The 21,895-nt window shown below is 50.1% G+C and overlaps 1 protein-coding gene across 1 annotated transcript; it reads right to left on the reverse strand.

Moving 5' to 3' along the window:
- Positions 1–64: 64 nt before the first annotated feature.
- On the reverse strand, positions 65–21,436 carry LOC103724379 (zinc finger (Ran-binding) family protein). Its single transcript, XM_039128982.3, has 6 exons — positions 20,880–21,436; positions 6,122–6,239; positions 5,543–5,889; positions 786–902; positions 598–696; positions 65–491 (listed from the first exon to the last, which is right to left on the reverse strand). Exons 1-6 carry the CDS (start codon positions 21,287–21,289, stop codon positions 206–208), a joined length of 1,377 nt encoding a protein of 458 aa, XP_038984910.1. The 5' UTR covers positions 21,290–21,436; the 3' UTR covers positions 65–205.
- Between the last annotated feature and the right edge of the window lie 459 nt (positions 21,437–21,895).

Below are 21,895 nucleotides of genomic sequence, written 5' to 3' on the forward strand. Positions count from 1 at the left end.
ATCATATTAATACAATAAAATAATGTCAGAACCTTTTGTTAAAAGCTTGCATAAGCTCTATAAGTTTTCCCCAAAGAAGTGGATGATATATAATAAACCGCAAGGAGATGAATTCTGACGGGCTTTTGCCAATATATGATATGAAAAACTGCTAGCAAACATTTCACCCATACATTCTTTTACAGGCATTCCTTTAAGCAGGCAGTCAAGAAGGATTGCTTCTCCTGGCAGATGTCAATCTCCTGTCGGAGGGTGTAGCCCTCTTGCTTACAACAAATTTGTTCTCTCCTTCATGCAGTGGCAAGATATCATCATCGTCATCATCTTCGTTGTCTTCATCCTCGTCATCTCCAAACTTGATGGAATTATTCTTGCTGGACTCCTTCGGCCGCCTCCATAAATGGTCTTCAAACCGATTGCTCTCATCTTCAGGGCGATTGCAATTGCACTTCAGGCACACCTTGTTTCTCCGGAAGTTTATAAAATCACATCTAAACAAACCAATTTATGTTAAGACATCTTCCTCACAAGAAACTGATTCTTATGAACATCAGAAAATTAGAAATAAGCAAAGACAAGGGTGCACATGAGACTTACGAGGGACATTCCCACTCTCCCGGGTTCAACTGTCTCTTAGGCCGTTGTTCTTGGCAGCGAAAGCACTTCTTGTTGCGCGCAAAGTTCATAAATTGGCACCTGGGGTCACCGAAGAATGGATTAGTCCATTCTATTCTAACCAGGCAAACTCTTGCTAAAACCATGGAAAAGTTGAGACTGAAACTCACTGTGGACAAGTCCAATCACCTAGCTTCATTTCAGCACCACCAAAGTCTACTCTCTTGGGCCCATCTGCTTTGCATTCGAGGCAACGCAAATTTCGAGCAAAGTTCAGAAAATTGCAACTGCAATGAAGATATGCCTCAGACCTTAGATATGTAATCCCCTTTGTTGACAAACGCCCCCAACAAGGAAAAAAATGGTCAAACAGATTGATCTGTTGATGGAGTCAGACTTTTAAAGTCCAACATTGACAGAAAAACAGATGAACAATGGACATATCTTCAGACAACTACGGGTTGTTCTCTGCTTTTAGATATTTGAACACTCACTCAAAAAGTGAAAAACAAAAGTACAACTCAGCATGGTCCAGCGATGAATGAATAAAAAAACCAGTTTAACAAGCTATAATAAAACAGTACTGATTTGCATACCCCTCGGCATACCCCGAATGAGCCCCAAACTAGGTATTTGTGCACCATAAATGGGCTAGGTGGTTCATAAAGGGCTTGTATTGCCCAATTTACCCCCGGCAATGCAGTGTGTGCTAATGGGTACACCAAGGGGTACACAAAGCATTTTCCATTTTAAAACATAGGCCCGGTGAGAAGCCATCCTGCAAGGTTGTCAGAAAAAAATCGATATATACATAAAATAACTAACACAAATGGTAATATATAATCATAGGCCCGGTGATCACATATGGCCCTTCCTTGAAGGGGATCGTGTTTGGATCTTGAGTGATGGATTTGTACTTGGGTAATTTCTCTTGGATGGCTCTTCCCTCCCCTTCTTCGAAAAAACTAAATAACTAACAGGCCCCTCTTTGCTCTTTCATGTGTCTTTCTTCAATATGAAGAGAAACAAGAGAATAATAAGTTACATTAAGGGAATCCCTTCAAGTAACCTTCATGATGGGGACTATATTTCCTATTTCTGCATCATGTTAAATGATCCCCTCATCATTATCATGACCATCTCTTTGTCCTCACTGCACACAATTAATCTCTCTCATTTTTCCACCACATTACCCTTTATTGCTGCAAAACATAGACGTTCTGAAACATGATAATACTCAAATCTACTCTTCCATGGTTTATTAAACATCCACATCAGACCTCGGCCTGAGTTGAAGATTATTATAGTCTAACAAACATACTTAACTACTTCTGCAAAACATAAATGAAACTGTCTTTGTGTAAACGAGCCTATGTATGTGTTCAAAACTTTTATCATCAGAGAAATACATATGGTCTATAATTGCAAAAACACAGCCATTTAAAAACCCCTTACAACTTGACTTGCATGCTCGTAGGACAAAAATAATAAACATCAACAACATCAACTAATATCTCCACATAGATTAAGGTTGGTTATGCACTATTCTATATTGCACTAACCACATAATAAGCTATAGGCCCAGATGGACATAGCCAGTAAGAATGGTGACTAAAATACAACCTCAGCCAAGAAACAATTAGAACAACACTATACTGCTGAAAATGCTACTTCTAACCAATTATGCATAAATGATTATAATATGCCAATCTTATAAAGGGAACATGTTATAAACGATGATCCACTTGTTCTCATGGATCCAAACGAGAGGCGGAGGGGCGCGACTCTATGTAGGATCATCATGCAATAACTAGCTAGGGACTCTAGACAAAACAATCAGGTCATATCTAGTTAAATGGATGTGTTATTGTTCTGTATCTTTGTTTGATGGATGTTATTTGCCAGCCATTGGAGAGGACGGAGGCCAAGAGGATGGGGCATAGGGGATTCTACATGGTGTTTGTCAGATGCTTGTCAAATGCATAATGGGTATTATCAATCATGACCAGAATGTCAGCAGCAGGTTTCAGGCTTCTCACATGTGCTTTACGAGAAGTATTTGACATGTGGGACTTTGTGGTCATATAGTAGTTCATGTCTAGAGCATGAGGTTCCCAAGATAGAGGTCAATGAACATGACTATGGTGGAATGAAGGTCAATCCTGATGTCCATATTGCTGGCTATGGTCATTGTTGTCTCATGATGTCTGCTGCATTTCTTTTCATCCTGCTTGTTGCAGCTACTGTCATTTGTACCATTTTCCAACTTCTTGTTCTATTATGGGGACTAGACTTGATACTGTCATGTAGCTGAATTGTATGATTTATTAACCCCTTCAGAGCCACCACTCCTACTGGTCGCAGGCAAAGCCTTGATTTGCATGATGCTTCTGTTATTTTTCAGATTTACTACTTCATGTTCTTCACATTACTGGAATGTATTCATGGATAAAAGTGGCAATGATGATATAATGGTTAGTAGAGATCTGTGTTTAGAATGGCCTATATCCTTGTGCTGGCAACCGCATGGATCCCGATGATGACCTTTATGACTGAGCCATGAATACAATGAACATTTCAATGTGTTAGCCTATACATATGCTATGTATACTATCCTACATGTGATATCTTATGGGGAAAAAAGGAAAGGCCAATCAGCAAATGCTACCCATTCATGTCATTTTTACAATCATGTGTAATTGGAATTATTTTGATAATTTTTGGCTAATAAAATAATATGGTGAACAAGGATATATTGGGTGGTCAATGCATACATCATGTGATATATGAAGTCCTTAGCCATCTTCATCCAAATGTAGATAATGCACATGGGTATTGTTGTCCCTATGTCAAAAAAGTGGGCCTTAACCATGCTTTTTGCAACCAAACACTATTTTTGCCATCTCAACAAAAAGGTGTAATTAACTGAGCAGCAACCAAATAGCACTTTAACCAGCCCTGTGGTTAACTGATATAGGAATGGTTACCAATCCTTAACTTTAGACACCCCTGATTAGGTATCAAGGAACCAAACACATCCTAAAAGTAATGGTGCAACAATTTTCCAACTCCAAACCCCATGTTGGACAGTTTTCCAACAATTTTCTAAAGTTGAGACTAACAGAAGATTAACAAGACATTACCAAGAAAAAGGAACAATAATCAACGTCCAAGCTTTGGTCAACTTTTTATGAGAGACAAATCTTCTACATCGCTGAAAAACCTTCTTGAATGCAACTACATTCCAACAACAGACTTCATATTTTTTTAAGACTTGCAAAAGTTACTGCATATGGTAGATCATTTTGCTAATTAATCAATAGTTCCAAATAAGATGGAGAATATAAGCTGTGTATAGCATTACTTTTATAAACCTTTTTAAATGGCTTTTAAAGTAAAAAAGCCCTGGAAAAAACATTTAAGTAATCACCCTGTTTGGGAATGTATGTTATTCTACTTTATATCCAAAAAACAGTTGGATAGTTTCCAATCCATGATTATTATATGTTCAAATAATTGAGCCTGAGAAAGACCAGACCTGAGAATAGATTAGACCATGCAAGAGGAGGAGGAAAAACCATATAATAAATTCTTAGTTCTCTTAACAATGGATTTTACTAACATATATAATCTATAATGACTGGAATACCGAGAAACTAAATGGAATCTAGATGTAATCAATGCTATACTAACCGAACTTCTGATAGAGAAACAGAAAAGAAGACGAAAAAAAGACAAGTATATCCTTATATTATCATAGCACTTTCAGGCTATCATAAATTTGTAAGAGCAGCTTGTGTGGTGCATCTACCACATCCAACAGAAGCAGGCTAAGTAACACAACCCACAATCATATGTTATCAAGTTGAAGACATGCCCTACGAGCAAGTCATGGACTTGGAATGTAGCAGCTATGGTTACATCCAGAGATAGAAGTAATAAACTTAAACACTCATCTAGCCCAATACAGCACCAGCTTGAGCTTCCGATGTGCTTCCACTCTATCTTCCAATAAGTAGCTCATTTATCTTTTAGTCTCTTAATTCAGTCATTTCCTCCTTTCGCAAAAATAATGCGAGGATCTCAAGAATATTAACCCACTAACCACATATAGTAGAATATTTAAAACTAGACAACTCGTTCTTCATACAATGGGCATCCCTAAGCTTTTTTCCCTTCACTAGCCTTCAGTTGTCTTTGCAAGTTGGCTTCCCTTTTGATGTGCCTAATGCTGATTCCCATCAATAATGATATCAAGATATATGCCCCATAATTTTCAGTAGATGACACTCTTCATGAATACCAATTGCATTTCTTTCATCATGTTCAACAAGATTCATGAAGTCCTCAGATCCTAATATCTTATGACTAAAAAACACTGTTGGAAGATCACTTACTCTGCATATCTTTCTTATTCTTAAGAAACACGCATATAATTGTATAGGTAGCTAAGCAGCACATGCATAATAACATGCTACAGCCCAGGACATGTCTCTAGATACCCATCAGGCAAGGAAGCAAATATTTAATATGACTTGCAAAGACCAGCATATATTCCCATAGCTTCTGGAAGAATCAGTTTATGAGTGTTTAACAACCATGAAGTCTTATAGACAGAGATGTGCCAGAATCTACTAAGTCCCATTAGTTTTCTTACAACATAAGTCCTAGTTGATGCTTGTAATTTATCACTAAGATCTACACAAATAGAACAAATAATGGAATAAAAAGTGCCCTTAAAAACTTTAAAAATATAATTATGTATTGCCATCACCAGAAATTTCAATACTCTAAACATATGAGGCAGATATGCAAACCAAAAATTGAAATCACTTTAGCCTTTTTTAGATAAAATAATTATAAAGTAATTAATTAGGATGAATCATATTAAATTAATGTAAGAGAAAGTGCAGCAAGGAGAACTTACTTAGGGCATAACCAGTCCCCTCTCTTCATTTCAACATTGGGTGGATGCTTGTTTCTACTACTGATCTTCTGAGATGGTTCCTTTTGAGCAGGAGTGCTCATAGCAGGCTTCGGAAGGGATGGATTAATAGTTGTGTCACTGAGTTCAATAAGCTGCGAGAGCAGCTTCCGAGCAGACTCCTGAACATTCTCTTTTACAGAAGGATTTTCACCTCCTGAAAGATTGACTGGATTTACTGCATAGCTCAACAAAATACGCATTACATCTACAGTGCGGGCTCCTCCCTCTTCATGTTGAATTATGTATGCTTTATCACAAGATCCTCGTAGATTGCAGGCACTACATACCTGCAATTTGAAGATTGAAATAGGGCCATCAAACAACTATTGATGGATAGTGAAGAATGCTACCATTTTCTTTATACCTCTACATAATAGAGCAGCATTTTTGTTCTTTGCTTCTAAAAGGTTCATTATTTAAGTGACTTCTATTAAGAATAGTAGCATATTCATCTTCATTTCCAAATACCAGTACATTTTCAAAGAACTGCAAGTCTTGAAGATAAGTGGATAAACTTACATCTCCTTCATCAAGTCGCAGAAATGCTCGCAATCTTTTTGCTGAATTAACAGATTTGCGAAACAGATTAGGGCATCCACATTCTACAATAGATCGGATATGTTCTTTGGGCAGAGATCTGCAGAGTAAAAGCAATCAAAAAACAATAGAAAAGAGCACATTCAGATGAAGAGTGCAATATTCTAAAGGTAAAGGAAGTATTATAGCAAAAGCAATATAACTAGGTTAAGCTTATATCAAATTGAATTTGCACATACATGCCTAATAAAGCCTCAAATAAGGACCATCCAGGTAGATACATGTGTTGCAAATCCTGTGATACGTAGAACAGTGCATGTCATAATAATGTAACTCTAAATATAAGCTGGTTGGCAAGTATCTGATTTGGTCAATATGATACAATAATGCAATAATTGGCAGCAGCTTGGATGGAAAGCACATAACTCTTATAGGTCACCAAAAAATAATTTTACAGCAATGCTTATATGCAATATATTCAAGATATGATAAAGAGACAACATGGACTTAACATGTTAAATGAACCTAAAAGCTATTATACAACACAAAGTTTGCAAGCTTTGAGGATGTAAATATAGTGAACATGAGTAGCTGTGAGTTACGTAAAGCAATTAAGTTTAAGAAAAAAAAATAAGAAAATGTTTCTTTCAATATAAATCCTTTCAGCTTGATTTTCTCAAAGATGTGCCTGTGTTGCTATAGATAATATGATTACAAATATCAAGGACCAATGATGCAATACTACAACGAAAATTGAGAAATATGTGTAGGGTAAATTCACCATCCTTTGGGGCATGAGCACTAATATGTACAGTTTAAGATGCAAAGGTACAGATTCTTAGATGCTGGACGCGAGAATTTGGACATGGATAAATATATAAGCAACATGACATTGACATCATGCTGTGGTTTACTGTACATGCATAGCATGGCTAACATGCTACTAAAATACTATATCCAAGGACACTGAACACTATCCTGACTAAATGGATTCTCGTACTGTCTCCCAAATAAGCAGAATAGGAAAACACATCCCCATTCGACATGTTGTCTAATGCAACATCAAACCAGGACTTCATTAAGTTAAATGTACCTAACTTGACTACAGCCTCTAGCTCATCAATTAGCATCCTAAATGAAATATCAAACATTTGGAGCAAGATTCAACTCAACTAAGCCTTAGTTCCACCAATGTTTTGGACATAGCCAGTCCCAAGCCCAGATAAAAGGAGGAGGATTGTGATAGGTTGATGGCTAGCATAAAACTATAGTCACATCTTATAAACATGAATCCTTATAAGAAAATATTTGGAACAAGAAGTTGTCAAAATTTCCTAAGGAAGTTTGGGGACAAATTAATAGAATATAGGCTCGGTGGTAACGTATGAGGTGTTAAAATATAAAAAGCCCTTCAAGTGAATCTCAGGCCAGATTTCAGAGTGCTTGGGCCTTCAAACTTTTGGTTATCTTTGTAAGCTTATCAATGGGAGTGCAGTGGACACATTTTTCAAACATTTATTTGTATTACTGATTTCAAAGGCGTGGACTTGTATTTTAATCAGATTTTTCCTTCTCATCTTCTTCTTGGGAGTTCTTCACCAATCTGCTATACAAGGCGATTGGAATTGAGGGCTAGAAAAATTAAAGAAACCCTGTATAAAGCAGGATAACTGTCCTCTTGATCAACTCATTAACAAGCCTTCCCCCAATAAAATCAGAAAACCACTTTATACAGCTTCAACCAGTGTAAGCAAGCTGATTCAATCGTCGCCTTAGTGTTCATCCTAAAATGACCAAAAAAATCACTACTGTTGCTGGAAATTGGACCCGGGGGCAATCTTCGGTCGAGGAGAGGGAGCAGCGGGAGGTCACCACGGCGGGGCGGCGACCAGTCGGCGGGCGGCGTCCTCCGTCTGGGGTGGTCGGAGAGAGGGAGCAGCAGGTCCTCACGGCGGGGCGGCGATCCGTCGGCGGGCGGCGTCCTCCGTCTGGGGTGCCTGCAGACAAGCCGGTGGCCGGGTTTTCCGGCGCCGGCCCTCCGACGCTCAAGTCAGGGAGGGGGCAAATAGTGTAGAGAGGAGAAGAATAGTGTTTGTAGGGTGCGTAATTTTTTCCCCCCCCCCCGACCTCCCTCACCTAAGGGGACAAGGTTCCCTTTTATAGGCGGGGGTCGGTTTACCTGTGATGTAACGGGGCGAGGCCGTAGTACGGCTCGGCATGTTGTTCAGGTCGGCGCACGATCAGGTGAATCATTGCGTTGATGTCGGCGGTGAGGTCGTCGTACGACCTGGGCTTGCACGCTACCAGACGAATTATTGCATTGGCGTCGGAGGTATGGCCGAGATCAGAGACTTATCATAGTCGACTAGACTCTGCAGGGCTGGCTTGCCGTAGAGAGCTGAGGATCCGTAGATGACAGGAGCCATGCGCATTAATTGTGGAGTAAGCCGGAGATCCGCATTAATTGTGTAGGCCGGAGATCCGCATTAATTGTGGAGTAGGCCGGAGATCCGCATTAATTATGGAGTAAGCCGGAGATCCGCATTAATTGTGGAGTGGGCCGGAGATCCGCATTAATTGTGGAGTAAGCCGGAGATCCGCATTAATTGTTGAGTGAACCGGAGGTTTACAGTGGCCATGCGCAATAATGCCGGAGGGGCGTCAGGGTATGGTCCTCGGCCGGACCTCAGAGGGGTATAGCCGTGGCAGGTGGCTGATAAGGGTAGACTTTGAACATCAGGGTTTTCCTAGGTCGGAGGTCCCGAGGTCGGATGCCTTGAGGTCGGGCGTTCCGAGGTCGGACGTTCCGAGGTCGGACGCCGACTTCGGCTGTCCAGGGTCGGCGATTGTGCGGCTTCTCGGGGGCATTCATGTCATTGGGGGGGGAAAATCTTATTCCCCCAACACTACCCCCCGACTTCCGAGTTCGAGCGGCTTGCAGGCTCGGACGTGGGAAGTAAAGTCTATCATTAAAGTTGGGGGGCGAATCTCGTCCGCACCCTTGTGTTTCTCGGAGTTTTTATGGTGAAACCTGCGCCTTTTGGTGCCTCGAGGTTGCTTTATTCAGCGAACTTATGATGAGGCTTGTATCCTTATGTTTTTCGAGACGGCTGTAACGGGAGTGGCGTCTCTTGGATCACCGAGGTCGCTTCGTATGGCGGACCCATGATGAGGGTCCTCGAGCTCGACGAGACGGCGCCTTGATCGTGTGGTCGAGGCTCCCCGTTCATCAATGAGTGTGCCGTTTTGCGTTTCAAAATGGACACGCGGCATGATCTGAGGTCGGACGTTCCCGGTCTCGTGTTACCGGGTCATGGATCTGGCGAGTTGGAGGCTACATCGGGGCTCCACGTGCCCCAGGGCCTTATTAAATGAGGGGAGCGGGGGTGCCGTCCGCTCGTTCTTCAAGGCGATTCGATTCTGCGGGCCCATGATGAGGCTCCGAGATCCGATGGGACAACGTTTCGATTTCGTACCCGATTTATTGATCCGGAGTGAATACGGTGTCTCGGCCTCCGAGGTCGACACGTGGCGCAATCCGGCCGGGGGATGGAAACCGACCCTGCCGATCTGGGCCGTCAAGGGGGTCTATATAAACCCCTCGAGTCCGCCCTAAGAGTTCCATTTGGTTGTTTTGCCTTTTCTATTTTCGCCGTCTCCCTCCTTGCTCTATCCCCTGTCCAACTCCTGCCGTCGGTGCCCGGAGCGATTTCCGGCGATGTCCAGTAGGTCCCTACCCTGTGATTGCTAGGGTTCCTCTTCTTTTTTCCTCCTCTGCTTTCAATCTCGTTTTGTTTCTCTGTGAAAATGGGTCTCGGTCCTGAGGAGGTAGGGTCAAGTTTGTCGGGGGAGGAGGTGGAGTTAATACGCTCCCGATTTTTCTTCCAGCCCGGGTTTCGCCTTGAAACCGCGGGGCCGGAAGATAGGGTGACGCGGCCGCCCCCAGGTCGGATCGCGGTTCACCGCGAGACCCTCTGGGCTGGCCTGCGGTTCCCCATCCACAGGTTCGTGAACGACTTGCTGGTCGAGTACCAACTCGTCCCAGCACAGCTCGCTCCGAACTCGTGGAGAACCATCATCGGGTTCCTCTCCCTGTGTCTCGGGCATGGGATCCCGATTACCGTGAGCGTCTTCCGTCGGTGTTTCTTATTAAAGAAGAACCCGGCAGACGCGGAGTGGCTATACTTCGCCTTCCGAGGCGGTATGTCGCTTTTTCATGGGGCCCCCTTCTCTATTCATGAGTGGAAGGGGAAGTTTTTCTTTTTGGCGTCCGAGGCGCCGTGGGGGTTCAATCCGAGGTGGGGACACCCTCGGTTGAAGACCCTCAACAAGCTCTCTGAGCCCTCGGGGAGAGAGCTGAGGGTTCTGGACTCTCTGCGGGCCCTCGGAAAGGGGTACGACCTGACCGAGCTCCTACGGGAGGACGCCCTGGCGAGCGTGGGTCTGAGCTCGGCGCGCCCCGAGGGTAAGAGCAGTTGCATTACCTTCTTGTCTGTTCTTTCTTTTTGCTTTTATTGATCTAACACTTGGGAAATTTTTGGTTTCAGATATCCCCCACATGCCTACCAGCAATGTGTCCCTCTTCTCCCGCCTGAAGAGGCGTGAGGCCGAGGCCGGGGGAGCTATGCCCCAGCCTCGGAAGAAGGCGAGGTCGGCCGGAAGCGCCGGCCGGGACGGGTGGCCCCGAGGCGGGGGCCTCCACAGCCGACCCGAGGCGGGCGCGGGTCGTCAGCGATGCGGGCCCGACGGCCCCTCCTTGCCCTGCCCCCATTGCCCAGCGGGGGGAGCCGTCCGTGATCCGGCCGCAGCGCCCGGGGCCCGAGCCGACCCGAGGCCCCGAAGCGAGCGGCTCCGGGACCTCGGGCTCGGGCGTGCCGGGCTTTTCCTGGGCTTTCCGGGAAGAATCGGTCGAGCCGGGCTCCCCTATTCTCGAGGGGAGCTCGGCTATCCATGACGCCGAGGTCGCACGCGCTGTATTTCGGCGTGCGATGCTTCCAGCGGACCGGGCCGAGTTCCGGAACATTCCGTTGGAGGAGGTCGTTGACGGTACTTACCGCAACACCGCCCGGGTAAGTTCTCTTCTTAGTTTCCTTAGAATTATTAGCAAACTTGTGTGCCTTTCAACTTACGATCTTCTCTGTTCCTTTCTTTGCAGCATATTCACGAGCTCGACACCTTGGTATTTATCGCCCAAGGATGTCAAGGGGAAGCCCGACAGCTCGGCCGGCAGTTGGAGCCGGCCAAGAAGAGAATCGCCGAGCTAGAGGCGGCGTTGGCCGAGTCCGAGGCTCGGGGGGAGGCCACCGAGGCCGGGCGCCTTGCTATGGCGGAGGCGCTTGAGGAGGAAGGGGCTGCTCACGCCCTGACCAGGTCGGCCTTGCGCGCTTCGGAGGCGCGCTTGGGGGAGGTCCAGTCCGAGGTTGCGGGCCTCAAGTACGAAGGCGGAGTCTCCCGCCTTAAAATCGAGCAGCTCGAGGCCCGGGAGAGGAGGGCACTCGAGCGAGCCGAGAACGCCGTGGATCTCTTCAAGGGGTCGCAGGAGTTCCGCGACATGCTCGAGGAGGAGACGGTGGACGGGTTTCTCCGGGGTTTCGAGAACTTCCGGCAGCAGATGGCCCGGTTCTGCCCCCAGTTCAACCTTTCGACGGTCCGTCCGAGGATGAACCTGGGCTACGGGTCCGACACGGAAGACCTTCCTGCCGTTTTGACATCCGAGGCAGGATTGTACGAACATGACCCCGCCGAGCCTTCGACGAGGATGGCCGAGACGGACGGTGTCCCGGAGGCGGCACCCGAGGCCCCTGCCACCGACCCCGAGCCTGTGCCGGCTGAAGGTCCCGAGTTCATCACCGTGGACGACCCCGCGGATGTTGCTGCCGCCGCTTAAGACTCGACGTATTTTTTTTCTTTTTTCATCGTATCCGAGGTCGGCTTTTGAATGGCCGACCTCCAATTTTGTAATTGGCCTTCCGGCCCCTTATCAATGAAAGGTCTCTTTTATTACTTCGTTCTTCTTCCTTATCTCTTGTCGTGAATGAGGCCAAAGCCTTAATCTATCGTTCCTCCGACTTCTAACTTTGTATTTTAGTTTTCGAGCTGCTTAACGAAGTCGCCCTTTTTCCTGGGCTATATCTTGGCCTTCTCGGATTTCAGCCATTCCGACCAAAGGGAGCTCCGAGCTTAGGTTTCTAGAAAATTTCTTTAAGTCCTATAACTCGGATCTTAGAATCGCAGAAGTTGCCGTGCCTAGCCTTTAGGTTCCCAAGGCATCAGGGTCGGGCCTTAGCCCTTCAAGTAAGACCGGGCTAGGTCTGTTCGTGCTGCTATTCGGGGAATCTAGTCGGGTTTCCGAACTCGACTCCCGGGTCCTTCATAGGGAGCGCGGGCTAATAGTCGAATTATCGCCGAAGGTTTTCATAGTTATCGTTCTCGGACTCTGCCGAGATTTCGGTGAGCAAGGCTGGAACTTTCAAAGATTGCCTCGGCATCTTTGTGTTCGACTGGTACGCCCGCAGTCGGGATCATTTTCCCAGCTAGACATCGGAGTCTAGGTATGGGGGCCGAGTTGGGCCCTAATTTGTGAAGACTTGTACGAGTTGTGGAGATTTGACGAGCGGAGCATGCATAATGTCGTCGGGAGATCGGTCTTAAGCCGACCCATTGGAGTAGCCCGATTTTGGGCGAAATAAGGCTCCAATTTTGGCTGGGATTCCGCTAGCATCATGTAGATAAAATTTGACAAGGAGAACGTCGAGTTGGACGTACCTTTTTCATTCCCAGAGTTGTACTCCATGTGGCGGAGTGGGTTGTTTCCCTTCCTCTTCAGCTTTCGGAGTCGTTTTTGACTTGTTAGGGGACTCGGGCTTCTCACGGACCCGACGACACCCGCCGAAGTTGAGAGGATCTGGGAAGGCTTTATTGATTCGTAGCTCTTTCCGAGGTCGAGGGAGCTTGAGAAGCTACGGTCGGACCTCGGGGCGCCCCAACCTTGGTCGAGGAGTCTTGTGTCAGGTCGGCGGGTTTGAGGACGCTTTGCTGACCTGCGGTGCATCCCGAGGTCGAGGAAGTTTGGGACTCTACGGTCGACCCTCGGGGCATCCCGACCCTAGTCGAGGGATCGTTCGTTAGGTCGATGGGTCCGGGCACGCCCTATCGACCTGCGACGCTTCCCGAGGTCGAGGGAGTTTGGGACTCTACGGTCAACCCTCGGGGCATCCCGACCTTAGTCGAAGGATCGTTCGTCAGGTCGATGGGTCTGGGCACGCGCTATCGACCTGCGACGCTTCCCGAGGTCGAGGGAGTTTGGGACTCTACGGTCGACCCTCGGGGCATCCCGACCTTAGTCGAGGGATCGTTCGTCAGGTCGATGGGTCTGGGCACGCGCTATCGACCTGCGACGCTTCCCGAGGTCGAGGGAGTTTGGGACTCTACGGTCGATCCTCGGGGCATCCCGACCTTAGTCGAGGGATCGTTCGTCAGGTCGATGGGTCTGGGCACGCGCTATCGACCTGCGACGCTTCCCGAGGTCGAGGGAGTTTGGGACTCTACGGTCGACCCTCGGGGCATCCCGATCTTAGTCGAGGGATCGTTCGTCAGGTCGATGGATCCGGGCACGCGCTATCGACCTGCGACGCTTCCCGAGGTCGAGGGAGTTTGGGACTCTACGGTCGACCCTCGGGGCATCCCGACCTTAGTCGAGGGATCGTTCGTCAGGTCGATGGGTCTGGGCACGCGCTATCGACCTGCGACGCTTTCCGAGGTCGAGGGAGTTTGGAACTCTACGGTCGACCCTCGGGGCATCCCGACCTTAGTCGAGGGAATCTTGCGCCAAGTCGATGTTTCATCGTCCTGCGATACTTTCCGAGGTCGAGGAAGTTTGGGACTCTACGGTCGAACCTCGAGGCATCCCGATTTCGGTCGGGGGATCTGGGGATCACAGACGACCCAACATTAGAAGAGAATTATGATTATCAAGATGGGAGAATTATTTGCAGAAAAGAGGCTGAGTCTATTGCCCTGATTGTCTTGAACCCCTCGGGGTTTTACTGGTAGTACATTCGTAGATTCTCGGAGTTCCAGCTTCGCGGGATCAGGGTCCCCTCTAGGGACTTCAATTTGTATGCTCCGGGTCGTTGTACTCGGGCGATTTGATATGGCCCTTCCCAATTCGGGGCGAGCTTTCCTTGCTCGATCGGCTGAGAAGCCTCGGCTCTCCTGAGGACGAGGTCCCCTACTTTGAAGAGCTTGGGCTTGACTTTGGAGTTGTAGTATTGGGTCGTTTTCTGTTGGTATCTTGCCATACGGACCCGGGCGACCTCTCGTGTCTCTTCGACAAGGTCCAAATTGCTCCTGAGCTGGGAGGAATTGGTGTCGGGGTCATAATGCTCCACCCTTGGAGAAGGCAGGCCGATCTCTAACGGGATGACGGCCTCAGTGCCGTATGCTAGGTTGAAGGGGGTCTCTCCCGTGGGCAGTCGGAACGTAGTCCGGTACGCCCAAAGGACATTGTACAAGTCCTCGACCCACTGTCCTTTAGACCGATCAAGCCTAGCCTTGATTTCCTACAAAATAGTACGGTTAGTTACCTCAGTCTTCCCGTTTGTCTGGGGATGGGCAACCGAGGTGAAGCGGTGGTCAATGCCGAGCTCAGAGCAAAATTCCCTGAAATGGACATTGTCAAACTGCCGACCATTGTCGGATATAAGGATACGAGGTAGCCCGAATCTGCAAATTATGGACTTCCACACGAAGTCCCGCATCTTTTGTTCGGTGATCCGGGCTACAGGTTCTGCTTCAACCCATTTGGTGAAGTAGTCGATGGAGACGACCAGGAACTTTCTCTGTCCGGTGGCCAGGGGAAAGGGCCCCAGGATGTCGATCCCCCATTGGGCAAACGGCCAGGGGGCGATGATGGAGGTTAGCAGGGCCGAAGGTCGGCGCTGGATATTAGCGTTCCGTTGACATCGGTCGCACTTGCGGACAAAATCTGTTGCATCCCTCTGGAGTGTGGGCCAGTAATATCCTTGCCGCAGGATCTTATGGGCTAATGCCCGACCCCCCAGGTGATTTCCGCAGATTCCTTCATGGACCTCTCGGAGGGCGTAGTCCGCCTCGGAGGGGCGGAGGCATCTGAGCAGGGGAGAAGTAAATGATCGACGATAAAGTCTATTCTCGCACAAGACATACCGGGGGGCTTGGCGCTTGATTCGGCGAGCTTCCGTCTCGTCATGAGGTAGGTTCCCGTCTTTGAGGTAGCAGACGAACCCGTCGATCCAGCTTGGTTCAAAGTCGATGCACATGGTAGGTTCTGGCTCCTCCGTGCTGGGGGTCTGAAGATACTCGAGCGTTGTTCCCTTGGGAAGCTCGCTCATGCGGGAGGTCGCCAATTTGGACAACTGGTCTGCCCTGAGATTTTTCGCTCTGGGAATATACTGAATACTGAAAGAGTTCAGGGCAGACGTAAGTTCCCGCACCTTTTGGAGATACTTTTGCATGGATGGCTCTTTAGCTTCGAAGTCTCCTTGAATCTGGTTCACCACCAGCTGGGAGTCGCTGAAGGCCGTTAGGTCCTCCACTTTCAATTCCTTTGCTAATTTGAGCCCGGCGATGAGAGCCTCGTACTCAGCCTCGTTGTTCGAGGCCGGAAACTCGAGGCGCAGGGCTTGCTCGGCCACCACTCCGTCTGGACTGGTGAGGATGAGTCCGGCTCCGCTACCCCCCGAAGTTGAGGACCCGTCCGAATGCAGGACCCATGGCGGCCTTGGTGCTTCCTCCATGGATTCGGATGGCAGCTTGGGGTCGTCCGGCAGGGTGCACTCCACGATGAAATCGGCGAGTATTTGAGCTTTGATAGCCGGCCTGGGCCGATATTCGAGGTCGAATTCTCCGAGCTCGACCGCCCATTTGGCGATCCTCCCCGCACGATCCGACCTTTGCAATATTTGCTTCATGGGCTGGTCGGTCAGTATAGCTATCGTGTGGGCTTGGAAGTACGGCCTGAGTCTCCGAGCCGAGATGATGAGAGCGAAGATGGTCTTCTCGAGCTTGGAGTATCGGGTCTCAGCATCCCTGAGGACCCGGCTGGTGTAATAGACCGGCTTTTGGAGCTTGTCCTCTTCCCGGACGAGGACTGAGCTCACTGCAACTGGGGAGACGGCCAGGTATAAATAAAGGAGTTCGCCCTTCTGAGGCTTGGTAAGTAGCGGGGGAGAGGCCAGAAGGTTCCGGAGCTCGTCAAAGGCTCGCTGGCATTCTTCTGACCACCGGAAGTCTTTCGGCCGTTTGAGGCTCTTGAAGAAAGGGAGGCAGCGCTCAGCTGACCGGGAGACGAACCTTCCCAAGGCGGCGACTCGCCCTGCGAGCCGCTGTACCTCCTTAACTGTCTTCGGAGGCGCCATTCCTTGCAGCGCCCGGATTTTCTCAGGGTTGGCTTCAATTCCACGTTGGGTGACTATGAAACCCAGGAATTTGCCCGAGGTGACTCCGAACGCGCACTTCGCCGGGTTGAGCTTCATTCGGTATCTCCTGAGCTTGGAGAACGTCTCGTTGAGGTCAGCTACATGGTGCTCCGCCGCTCGGCTTTTCACCAGCATGTCGTCCACGTAGACTTCCATATTTCGGCCGATCTGATCTTTGAAAATTTGGCTGACCAATCTCTGATAGGTGGCCCCAGCGTTTTTCAGGCCGAAGGGCATCACCTTGTAGCAGTAGGTGCCCTTGTCGGTGATGAAGGCCGTCTTCTCCTCGTCTTCCGGCGCCATCCGGATTTGATTGTACCCTGAAAAAGCGTCCATAAAAGTTAGCAGTTGATGCCCTGAGGTGGAGTCGACGAGCTGGTCGATGCTTGGGAGGGGGAAGCTGTCTTTCGAGCAGGCCTTGTTCAGGTCAGTGTAGTCCACGCACATGCGCCATTTCCCATTGGCCTTCTTTACGAGGACTACGTTGGCGAGCCAGTCCGGGTAGGAGACCTCCCGGATGAAGCCGGCTCCGAGGAGTTTGTCCACCTCCTCGGCCGCAGCTCGTTGTCGTTCCGGGGCAGAGCCCCTTTTCTTCTGCTTTACTGGTCTGCTGGTCGGCTTCACCTGGAGTCGATGGACCACGACCTCAGGGTCGATTCCCGGCACGTCCGCGGGCGACCAGGCGAAGACGTCAGCATTATCCCTTAGGAAGCTGACGATGTGATCCCTCTCACGGGCGCCAAGGCCGGAGCCGACCTGCACAGTTAGCTCGGAAAAATTTTCTTGTAGTGGAATTTGGACAAGAAGCTCACCGGGCTCTACTTGCTTCTTCCGGAGGGTATCCCTCGCATCGAGGGTTTCTATGGGTAGTGAGGGGCCCGTTGGCTGAATCGTCGCCTCGGTTGGTGGCTTTACTCCGTGGGCCGCCATGTAGCATTGCTTGGCGACCAGCTGGTCTCCGCGGGCCTCGCCTACTCCTTGGCCGGTGGGGAATCGCATGAGCAGATGGCGGGTTGAAACCACGGCTCGAAGGGCGTTTAGCCCTGGCCGTCCAAGGATGGCGTTGTAGACTGAGGGCAGACGGACCACAAGGAAGTCCGTCCTTACCGTGCTCTCCCGGGGAGCGAGGCCAACTGTGACAAGGAAGCTGGCCTCCCCTTCAACTGGGACCAAATCTCCGGTGAACCCAACCAGTGGGGCATTAATTCTCCGGAGATGTCCTTCTGATCACCCCATTTTTTGGTAGGCATGATAATACAAAATGTTGGCTGAACTTCCATTGTCAACTAGGACACGCTTTACATCAAACCTATTTACAATCATAGAGATGACCACAGCGTCATCGTGAGGGGTCTCAACCCCTTCTAAGTCCTCGTCCGAGAACGAGATGACTTCATCAGTGCGGGGGCGCTTCGGGGGTGCTCCCTGGGCGGCCGTTCCTGCCGAGGCCCTTCCAATCATGTTGATGGTGCCGGCAATGGGCCTGTTGTCGTCTGGATTTTCGGTCGGTACGGCATTCTCCGTCGGCCTCCTTTCCTCACGTCGGTTCCTCACGAACCGGTTGAGTACTCCCCGACGGATGAGCGCTTCTATCTCGTCCCGGAGCTGGAAGCAGTCCTCCGTGTCGTGCCCACGGTCCCGATGGAAGCGACAGTACTTCCTGGGATTACGGGGAACTCCCGTGTCTCGCATAGGAGGCGGGGGTCGGAAGAAATCCCGACCCTCGATTTCCATCAGGATCTCGGCCCGGGGAGCATTGACAGGCGTGTAGTTCTCGTACCTCCCCGTGTACGTCCGAGGCCGTGGTGGAGACCTCGGTCGAGGAGGGATCCTCTGCTGAGGTCGTCCCTGCTGCCGGGGCGGGCTCCTCAGCCGGGGGAGATTCTTCTCTCGACGGGGAGATCGACTCCTTTGTCGGCCGCGTTCCTCGCGGCGTTTCTTCTGCTTCTTTGAGGCGGGCTCAATTGCTCCCCGCCTGGAGGCGACCGCCTCCTCGGCCTTGGCGTACTTCCGGGCTCGGGCCAGCATCTCGGTGAAGTCGGCCGGAAAGCTCTTCTCGATGGAGAAGAGGAATCGGTAGGAGCGAACCCCAGTCTTCAAAGCCGACATGGCTATTGACTGGTCTAGCTCGCGAACTTCCCAGGTGGCGGCGGTAAAGCGGTCCAGGTACTCCTTAAGGGATTCCCCCTCCTTCTGTTTGATGTCCAAGAGGGAATCTGACGTCCGTCGTTGGCGTCGGCTGGCAGCAAAATTAGTGGCGAACTGCCTGCCGAGTTGCTCAAAAGAGGATACCGTGTTCGGCTTCAGTCCAGAGAACCAAAGCCGAGCGGTCCCTCGGAGGGTTGCTGGGAAGGCCTTGCAAAGTATGGCCTCCGAGGACCCTTGTAGGGCCATGAGGGCCCGATAACTCTCCAAATGGTCGAGGGGGTCGGTGATTCCGCTGTTGTGCTCCACCTGAGGCATTTTGAACCTTGCGGGAACCGGCTCATCCTCGATCTGGCAGGAGAAGGGCGACTTGGTAGTGAACTCAAAGTCTCCCTCCTGCCTCGCCTTCTTACTGTGGAGCGCTGCAATTTGGCGCTCCAAATGCTCAACCTTTCTGTCGAGCTCCCCCACCCGCGGGATTGTCGCAGTGGTTTGCGCCGGCTCACGGCGGTCCGGGGCTGACTCAGCCTCAGAAGGCTGGGGTCTTCTGTTGAAATCTTCCCCCGGTAGCTCTCTCTGGGGGGAAGTCCGCTCTTCGTTGTTGGCTCTGGAGGAGCCATGCAAATTCTGGCCTGGGAGAACCGGGCCGTTGGGAGGAAATTCCGGTAGGACCTGGGCCTGCAGGGGAAGCGTTGGTAAAGCCTCCTCGCGCCGTAAGCCTTGGACGGCGGCGGCCAGGGCCTGGACTTGCTGTACCAGGGCATTGAACTGTTCCGGCTGGACCTGAGGAACTGGGTCAGCCGGAGTTGGAGAATTCTGGACGGAGCGTCCAGGACTTTGCGGGGGACGCCGGGAGATGTTGGAGGCTCCCTTACTTCTCAACTTCATGATCGCTACTCGGGCCCTTCCTCTAGCGCCAGCTGTTGCTGGAAATTGAACCCGGGGGTAATCTTCGGTCGAGGAGAGGGAGCAGCGGGAGGTCACCACGGCGGGGCGGCGACCAATCGGCGGGCGGCGTCCTCCTTCTGGGGTGGTCGGAGAGAGGGAGCAGCAGGTCCTCACGGCGGGGCGGCGATCCGTCGGCGGGCGGCATCCTCCGTCTGGGGTGCCTGCAGACAAGCCGGTGGCCGGGTTTTCCGGCGCCGGCCCTCCGACGCTCAAGTCAGGGAGGGGGCAAATAGTGTAGAGAGGAGAAGAATAGTGTTTGTAGGGTGCGTAATTTTTTTCCCCCCCCCGACCTCCCTCACCTAAGGGGACAAGGTTCCCTTTTATAGGCGGGGGTCGGTTTACCTGTGATGTAACGGGGCGAGGCCGTAGTACGGCTCGGCATGTTGTTCAGGTCGGCGCACGATCAGGTGAATCATTGCGTTGATGTCGGCGGTGAGGTCGTCGTACGACCTGGGCTTGCACGCTACCAGACGAATTATTGCATTGACGTCGGAAGTATGGCCGAGATCAGAGACTTATCATAGTCGACTAGACTCTGCAGGGCTGGCTTGCCGTAGAGAGCTGAGGATCCGTAGATGACAGGAGCCATGCGCATTAATTGTGGAGTAAGCCGGAGATCCGCATTAATTGTGGAGTAGGCCGGAGATCCGCATTAATTGTGGAGTAGGCCGGAGATCCGCATTAATTGTGGAGTAGGCCGGAGATCCGCATTAATTGTGGAGTAAGCCGGAGATCCGCATTAATTGTGGAGTGAACCGGAGGTTTACAGTGGCCATGCGCAATAAATGCCGGAGGGGCGTCAGGGTATGGTCCTCGGCCGGACCTCAGAGGGGTATGGCCGTGGCAGGTGGCTGATAAGGGTAGACTTTGAACATCAGGGTTTTCCTAGGTCGGAGGTCCCGAGGTCGGATGCCTTGAGGTCGGGCGTTCCGAGGTCGGACGCCGACTTCGGCTGTCCAGGGTCGGCGATTGTGCGGCTTCTCGGGGGCATTCGTGTCATTGGGGGGGGGGGGGGCATCTTATTCCCCCAACAACTACCATAACCAATACTTCGACCTGAACTACTAGGATTAAAAACAAGGACGAACCCCAGATCCCAGCAAGGAAAAGTAATCGACACATTACGGGAATTATATGAAGCCAAATATCTCACTTCTCGGACGAAGAACTAAAAGAAGAGAAAGTTTAACCTGAGAATGTCAAACCGCTCGCGGGCAAACTTTAGGCAACCATTCTTCAAACGATTCAGCTCCATCTTAGTATCAGAAGCGGCGGCGCTTCCGCCGTCGCCCTCATCATCCTCGGCCGTGCCAGCCGAAGCGGACCTCTCGAAGTACCCCTTGCTCGTCAGCTTCTCGACGAACCGATCCCACTCGGGCCACGGGTGAGCCGCCGCGGCGGCCTCCTCGGCGACGGCCGGGGATCCGTCGATGGCCGCGGCGGCGTCGGTAGTAAATGATTGGATCCTGGGGGGAGGGATCACGGAGAAGGGTCGGAGGTTAGAGAGGGGAAGGAGGGAAGGGCGGAGGGAGAGGGAGTTAGTTGTGGACGCGCGGAGGAAGAAGAGCGAGGTGTGCTGCAAGAGCCTCGACGCGGCCATGGAGGGAAAGATGGGATTAGATCAGAAGGAAGGGTGACTCGGCATGGGAAGGAGAGGGAGAGGGGCGTTTGAAGCACAGTGCTGGAGGAGTCGGCTGCCGGGGAGAAATGATAGGGTTTGAAGGCTATAGTTTCCCAATTTAGTTTTAGAGTAAAATAATCCCACATCGGCTGTAATTAATACCGGATGGGAATCAGGTTATGGATTGGCTTCTTATTTTTTATATTTTCTTGCTTCGAAAAATATCATAAAAAGTTATTTTATTTTTGATAAATCTAGAGAACGCCTATTCCGACTCACCCTAGTAGATGTCTTCGTTAGGCCCTGCCGGGTTTATCCCATCAATTTTTTGTGCTCATATGCGAGGGAGCCATCCACAACCAATTACTTCAATATTATTTCAGCCGCGGCGGTAGGGGAGAAGGAAGGCGTAGGGCTCACACAAGTAAGTGCAGGACCCCCTACGGGCCTTTCTGAAGTGTGGCACAGCCAGGGAGGTAGGGGGGAGTGTGAAGCCTAGAGAGGCGGAAGCGGCAAATCGCTTCTAACGAGTTCCCCAACACTTAGCTTAGTAGCTTAACTCTTTATACTGGCGTGGCGCTGCTG

The sequence above is a fragment of the Phoenix dactylifera genome, chromosome 5 (assembly GCF_051530095.1).
Source record: "Phoenix dactylifera cultivar Ajwa chromosome 5, Ajwa_hap1_PhDact_Kaust_v1.1, whole genome shotgun sequence".
Taxonomy (NCBI): Eukaryota; Viridiplantae; Streptophyta; class Magnoliopsida; order Arecales; family Arecaceae; genus Phoenix; species Phoenix dactylifera.

Coding starts and splice junctions, on each gene's coding strand:
- LOC103724379 (XM_039128982.3), bottom strand. CDS start 21,289: ATGGCCGCGTCGAGGCTCTTGCAGCACACCTCGCTCTTCTTCCTCCGC. Junction 5,890..6,121: donor TGCGACTTGATGAAGGAGAT/GTAAGTTTATCC, acceptor TTCAAATTGCAG/GTATGTAGTGCCTGCAATCT. Junction 697..785: donor GGTGATTGGACTTGTCCACA/GTGAGTTTCAGT, acceptor CGGTGACCCCAG/GTGCCAATTTATGAACTTTG.